Source organism: Leopardus geoffroyi, chromosome B1, assembly GCF_018350155.1.
Source record: "Leopardus geoffroyi isolate Oge1 chromosome B1, O.geoffroyi_Oge1_pat1.0, whole genome shotgun sequence".
Lineage (NCBI taxonomy): Eukaryota > Metazoa > Chordata > Mammalia > Carnivora > Felidae > Leopardus > Leopardus geoffroyi.
The window spans coordinates 135,562,445-135,569,954 of NC_059327.1; the positions used below are offsets into that span (position 1 = coordinate 135,562,445).

General features: G+C 39.4%; 1 protein-coding gene and 1 pseudogene across 1 annotated transcript; one reads left to right on the top strand and one right to left on the bottom strand.

Annotated features, from left to right (window-relative positions):
* Positions 1-315: 315 nt before the first annotated feature.
* On the top strand, positions 316-475 carry LOC123596518 (annotated as a pseudogene).
* Positions 476-2,159: 1,684 nt separating this feature from the next.
* LOC123595741 (40S ribosomal protein S2-like) lies at positions 2,160-3,123 on the bottom strand. Its single transcript, XM_045473459.1, has one exon. The coding sequence runs from the start codon at positions 3,098-3,100 to the stop codon at positions 2,219-2,221; it is 882 nt and encodes a 293-aa protein (XP_045329415.1). The 5' UTR covers positions 3,101-3,123; the 3' UTR covers positions 2,160-2,218.
* Between the last annotated feature and the right edge of the window lie 4,387 nt (positions 3,124-7,510).

Genomic DNA, 7,510 nt, shown 5'->3' on the forward strand with positions numbered 1-7,510 from the left:
TTTTATCATCGTGGCTGTCTTTATTGATGCTTCATTATCATTCCTCTCATATAAGGTTCAGAATCATGCACAAAGCTCCAAGTGGGGTGGATTCCCAGTTCTTTGAAATGCTTTTATAATGATGCGAACCTGTGTTCCATTAGCCTTCCTGATTATTAAAAGGCTCCTGCTCTCATTTTGTTTCTTCTCACCTATGAATCTTGTTACTAATACACCCTTTAAAAATGTTATATATATATATATATATATATATATATATATATATATATATCCATTTTTCTAAAATTTCCAATGTGGTTTCTAATATGACAGACAAGCTCTGTTTAGTGACAGTATCATAGCCAATGAGGTTTATCCGAGGCACAATTACTGCTAATTGAAAACTTCTCTAATATGACATACAACAAGCACAATAACATTTTCTTTAGTACAAAAATCAATACAGTAGTTACGTTTTGCTAATTAAATCAATTTACATAAATGTTCTATCTCACCAAAATACCACTTAGTGGTTTTCTACATGGTATCTGTCACAAAAGGAAAGGAAGCTGGGCAAAATAAGATGAATGGAAAGAGTAGTATAGAATTATTCCTACTCCTGGAAGAGGGACCCAAGAACCTATATTATTGATTGTGTACTAGTTGAGTCAGCTCTATATGAAGAACATATTTTGTGGCTTTTTTTACATTATTTGAAAGTATTCACCAAGCACACAAAAATACAAAACTTGCAACTAAACAATAACCTAAAAATTCAGAGAACTTATACTTTTTTATCAGCTTTGGTTTCTGAGACTTTGACCTCATTTTGGTTTTGCTTTTATTTTACAATTCTGAAAATCAGGTAGTGAAAAAGTGCCCAAGCACAAATTGTTCAAGGTCACATACAAGTTGATTATGCAACTAGAATCAGAAGTCATGGCCATCATGTTCACACTGCAGATAATCTTTTGCCTTATTACCTTAGAACACTCCACAGTTTTGCTTTCCCTGTTTCACATTCCAGGAAAAATGACAATTAGTGAACTCTGAGATGTGCCATCTTCTTTTTCCTTCTTCACCAATTTCCCTGAAACTAACATGCTCAAACTTAATCTATCACATCCACATCTTATCTGCAGTGTCCAGAACAGAGGAAAAGAAATCCTTAGGCATTGTCCCAGAAAATAGAAATAGGCCACCAGTTTATGTAAAATAGGAGCAAATCAACAAATGGTCAAAACAATTCATCTTCCTACTTGCTTTCATATATATATATATACTTCTCATAAACTGTTTATCTAAGAAAGTTCCTACAGAGAGATACCTCTGTTCAGCATAACCCACATCTGACATTCTGGGGAACTTTCTGCTAGATTCTAGAAGTAAGAATTGGAAGCAGGAGGGCATGTCTTATTCATATTTTTACCTCTGCATGTAGCAAAATACTTACCACATAATTGGAACACAAAAATGTTGAATCTGGGGTGCCTGGGTGGCTCAGTCAGTTAAGCATCCAACTCTTGGTTTCAGCTCAGGTCATTATCTCATGGTTTGTGAGTCCCACATCAGGCTCTGTGCTGACAGTGTGAAGCCTGGTTGGGATTCTCTCTCTCACTCTCTCTCTCTCTGCCCCTCCCACATGTCCTCTCTCTCTCTCTCTCTCTCAAAATAAATAAATGAACTTATAAAAATAATAATTAAAAACGCTTAAATAAAAAATGTTGAATAAATAAAATATAATGTGAGCATGCTACAGTCCACTTCTAGATCATACTTGCATTTGAGATCTCACTGCCAAATTATTATAAATTATACCAAATATAGGTAATGAAATAACTTTAGATGATTACTCATTTCTCTCCTCAGAGTTTACTATCATGTTTTATCATTAAGGTTTTGATCACCTGGGAGACAGTGAATGCCAGAGAAACATGAGCTAAATTATGCAGTCCTGTGGTTAAAAGTGCTGACTCGGGAGCCAGGTTGTCTGGATTCAAATTCCTGCTCTACCACATACCAGCTGTTGATGGTACACAACTTAATTAATGATTCCATGTCTCAGTTAATCCATCTGTTATAACACCACCTACTTCATCAAGTCGTATAAGTATTAAATGAGCCAATATTTGTAAACCTCTTAAAATAGTGTCTGGCACATAGTAAGGATTATATAAGTGTTTGTTTTTATTTATTTTTTTTTTCAAGCTTCAATTCACTTTATTTTTCTCATACAAAACTAAGTGGTGGCCACAGCTGGAGCCTGGGTCCTCTGCACAGAGACTCTGGTGTGGGTCTTTACAAGATGGTCAGTGAAGTCCTGATAGGGAGACTTGGTGAACACAGTCTCCTTCCAAAGATCAGGGGTGAGATAGCTGTAGGTCTTGGAAATGGCATCAAAAGTGGCCTTGGCAAAGTTGCCCAGAGTGGCAGTGCAGCCCCTAGCTGAGGTGTAGCAGTCGTCGATACCAGCCATCATCAGTAGCTTCTTAGGTACAGGGGCTGAGACAATGCCAGTGCCTCTGGGGGCAGGAATGAGGCGCACCAGCACAGAACCACAGCGACCTGCCACCTTGCATGGTACAGTGTGGGGCTTCCCAATCTTGTTCCCCCAATAGCCTCGCCGCACGGGGACGATGGAAAGCTTGGCCAGGATGATGGCCCCACGGATGGCGGTGGCTACCTCCTTAGAACACTTAACACCCAGACCAACGTGTCCGTTGTAGTCTCCGATGGCAACAAATGCCTTGAACCTGGTCCGCTGGCCAGCGCAGGTCTGCTTCTGCACAGGCATAATCTTCAAGACCTCGTCCTTGAGTGACGCCCCCAAGAAAAAGTCAATGATCTCGGACTCCTTGATGGGCAGAGAGAAGAGATAGATCTCCTCCAGGGACTTGATCTTCATATCCTTGACCAGGCGGCCCAGCTTGGTGACGGGCATCCACTCCTTGTCCTCGGCCTTGCCTCCTCGAGCTCCGCGGCCGCGGCCCCGGCCTCGACCCCGGCCGCGGCCCCGACCCCAGATGCCGCTGCCGAAGCCTCCGCGGAAGCCGCCGCGGCCTCCCATTCTAGGGCCCCCAGGCCCTCCGGACCTTTCTGCAGCACCGGCATCATCCGCCATTTGGTGTATTCCCGGAGAAGAAGCTAAGTGTTTGTTTTTAAAAAGTGGTCTTCTGAGATACTACCATCATTTAGTCAACTAAGAGGAATTTATTATTTGTTATAGGAAAAAAATGGCAGGCTAAATCTCTATGAAAATATTCCATGCTAGATGTAATGTTTTAATTGGTAGAGCCTATCAAGAACTGAGAATAATTGATTGCATGATGATGGGTATAAGTCATGAAACTAAACTTGTCTTCTCCATCCACCTCTCCCTCTTTATACTCACACAAAAATTTTAGAGTAACATTTCCTCCTAAAATCTGGAAATGTGCTTGAAAGCACATTGTTTCTCCTTGCCAAATGGAGGAGGCTTTGGCCTCTGGCAATACAAAGAACAAGATATCCTGAAAAATCTTTTCAGACAAAACACCGATGTGAGCTGACTTGCAATAAAGATTCTTTTAAGTAAATAGCTAAAAATACAAAAAGTGAAAGAAGTCCTCAGAGGCCTCAGAATGAAGAAAAAGCAAGAATCAGTGTGATAAATTGGTACTCAAATGACTCCTGTCCTAAAGGCATGTCCTGACTCCTGGAACCTAGAGCCTTCCATCTTAAGGCTACACTGGATGGATTAGACAGAAACTTGCCAGAAGATAGCAACACTTATTATAAAGCTAGAGCAAATATGACTGTTTAGTAATGCTTCAGGGATAGACAAACAGATCAATGGAACAAAAAAAAAGTGTCCAGAAATAACACACGCATACATGAATATGTAACACATGACAAGAATGAATACAAACTAGGGGAAAGGAGGTGTTATTACAAATTGTAAATAAACGATCTAGGGTAATTGGGTATCTTCATTGTGTGTGTGTGTGTGTGTGTGTGTGTGTGTGTGTGTTAACAACAGTTCTTTTTAGATTAATATCTAAATTCAAGTTAGTTAACATACACTGTAATACTAGTTTCAGGAGAAGGACCCAGTGACTCATCACTTACATATAACACCCAGTGCTCATCCCAACAAGTGCATTCCTTAATACCATCACCCATTTAGGCCATCCTTCTACTCACCTCCCCTCCAGCAACCCCGGTTTATTCTCTTTATTTAAAAGTCTCTTATGGTTTGCCTCCCTCTCTGTTTTTATCTTATTTTCTTCCCTTCTCCTATGTCTCCTGCCACAGATTATTGTCATTTCAGTGTAAATTAAAGACCTATGAGAAGAGCAAACCATAAAGCTTTCAGAAGATCGTACAGGAAAATATCGTCAAGATTTCAGGAGAGGGAGAGATATTTGATATATAAAGATTACTGATACAAAGAAAAAATGATAAATTTAATTACATTAAAGTTAACTTTTCATCAAAAAACACCTTAGAAAGAGAAGGAGTGAGCAATAAAGTAGAAAAAGACATTTGTGACACGTATAATTGACATAGGACCGGTGCAGAGAAGACATAGAGAACTGCTACCATTTGCACACCTCCAAGACTGCCAAAAGTAATAGAAGTCAAACAGTATCAAGTATTGGTGAGGATGGAAAGCAAAGAAAATTCTCATGTACTGCTGATAGGAGTATAAATAGTAAAGCCATGTTAGAAAACAGTTTGGTATTAGCTAGGAAAGTGATGATGCACATAGTGTGAATAAAGGAAAATTGGAATCTTAAAAATATTTTTGTATTCAAAAGAAGGTATAAAAGGGGGGAAATCATACAAAAAGGACAGAATAAAAACTGTAAAATAAGGAGGAATTAAATCCAAATATGTCATAAATTACACTATGTATAAAATTCAAATTTAAATGTTCAAATTTACCAATAAAGAAATACTATTCTGTTGGATTTATAGAAAGTGTTCCATTGTATGCTATTTACTAGACACATCTACATGATTAATAGAAAGCTACAAAGTTTTTATTAATAAAAAACATGCCCCAGGTAAAGATCACTCAAAGGAAATCCGGTATAGCTATATTAATAACAGACAAAAATAGATGTGAAGGCAAAAAGAATGATCAGGATTCACTATAATGACAAAATCTTTTATTTAAAAGGACCATCTATTATTTCCAAATATGTATCCTCCTAAGAACACAATTCTTTACGGCAGACAAGCCAGCTATTCACCAATCATGGGAATGAAGTTGGATTATATCTCCCAGCTTCCCCTTTGTTAAGTAAGGCCATTTGCCTAGATCTCATCAGTGGAATATGCGCACTCCATTTCATGCCGTGTGTGTGTGTGTGTGTGTGTGTGTGTGTGTGTGTGTGTGATCATTTATGTAGTAATTCACATTTATTCAATGATGACTTTGATTATTTAGAGATCCTTAGATATTAAGACAAAGTCCTAATTCTCAAGGAATTTCAAGATTCTGATGACACACATATAGAAAAAGCATGTATAGTGCAGTAATAATTGCTATAACATATTGGAAATATGTACAAAGTACCACCAGAACCAAAAGAAAGGAGTGTTCAGTTTACTGGGGAAGTCAGTCATTGCGTCTCATCACAGAGGAATCGACAATGAGCTGATTAATGAAAGCAGATAAAATGAAGAGATGCAACACAAAGGCATGAGGGTCTATGGCTCGTTTAGAGAAAAGCAAGCAATTCGATAAGACCAAAGCACATGACCCATGTGGAGAAATGATCCAACCTAGGACCATGGCAAACAGTACAGAGAGGAGAATGTTCCAGCGGTACTAAAGAAATACATAGAAATGAATGACTTACTGAGAAGTAGGAAGAAGGGGGCATGCAGGATCACGCACAGGTGGACTGCAGTGGCATTACCTGAAAAGGAGATAAAAAAAGCAGGTTATGAAGCAGTTGTGTTTGAATCTGAGAAGAATGCTTCAACTGAGGGTCATTTGTGTGTACCCGGGACAGTGGGCTCATATAAATTTGCCTGGAGATTATTTAAAGTAAAATATGAGAGCATGAAGGATGGTATAGTTTTACCCCCAGATGCTTAGCAACCTGATGCTAAGTACCAGGAGAATCTGAGAGTCTAAGTAAGAAGGTGACCAACATTCTAATTATTTGTAAAATTTCTCCTCAGAAAACTAGTGGGCAGTCTGGAGTGGTGAAGCATTTCTAAATCTTTGCTACCAGAGTCTCTGGAGACAAGTTAATCTCTTCTCATAGAACAATCTGGGCCAGGGAAAAAGAAATAAGAAAATGCATTTTCTAATTTAATTTTTATTTAAGACCCAGTATAGCAGAACTGTCTATTATATGTAGAATACTGATTGTGCTTGGGCTCAATCCTTTGTGGAATCTTCCAAATCAAGCCAGGGAGATGTCCTTGCCAAGTTCACCCCCACTTCAGTCCCTCTTATGGCCCATGATATTCTCCTCAGGGTAAAGTGCCAGAACCGTTTTGCATGGAAAGGAAAACAAAACTAACCTATGAAGGAGCTCAAACAGCTCTGCCACCCAAGTGAGCTGAGGCAGGCCTCAGTTTAACTTTTAACAGTTCTGATGTCAGAAGAGGAAACTGAAGGAAGCCCCCTGACAGCTTCTGGGAGCAGTGAACAACCAGATGAAGGGACCTGCTAAACCCCATGAGCTGCCTGCCTTCTCACTGTCTTTGGAGGTGATCGGTAAGTGTCCCTCAGATTCCAACTGCAGCTTTTATGTTATCAGCTTTCAGACTTTATTTGAACATTTATTTTTTTGGACTGGGTCCAGAAACTGAACTGAGTCAGATTGGGTCTGACTTGGAAAGAAGATTGGGTCTGGGGTTAGACTAGGTCTGACTTAAGCTGGAGTGGGTCTAGTGTTGGGCCTCAGGTGAATAAAAACAAAAGTTTAAGGCTGCATAAGCAGGTTAATCTTATCAAGGATATAATAATCTTGAATTACAGGGACCACAGTAGAGAAATTTTAACCTAGATAAGCTTACCCATTTATAAGATGACCTAGAGAAAAAGCGGTCTCAGCCAAGCACTCATCATAAAAGGTAGAGGGGAAATTACTTTTCCTCCTCTATAGTTTCTGTTGACCAGAATGAGACCTGCTGGGGCACCTCACTTGCTCTAGATCCTGCAGACAGGATCCTGGGAAAACTGGCAGAAGCCAGAAAGGGGTGAGAATTCTTACCCAAGTTAGCTCTCCCAGATCTCTGTCTGTAGTGCCTGGTTGAGAGAGGAAAGTAAAAAATTTTACATTGTTCCTTTCCAAATTCACACTGACAGGCAGAAAAGAACATTAATAAGAATTTGATCTTTGAATTGTGACTTGTGAACTTGTTTTTGGGTACCCATTGGTTGTTGATCCTTACTCTCCCAGGGACAGCCATTACCTTCTTGTTTGTCTCATTTTGTGTCCTAAGAACTTGGCTTGGCAGCCGTCAGGTTGGGGTCCCAAAATAAGGACAAACAGAAATGCAGGTTGTACCCAATTTGGCTGGA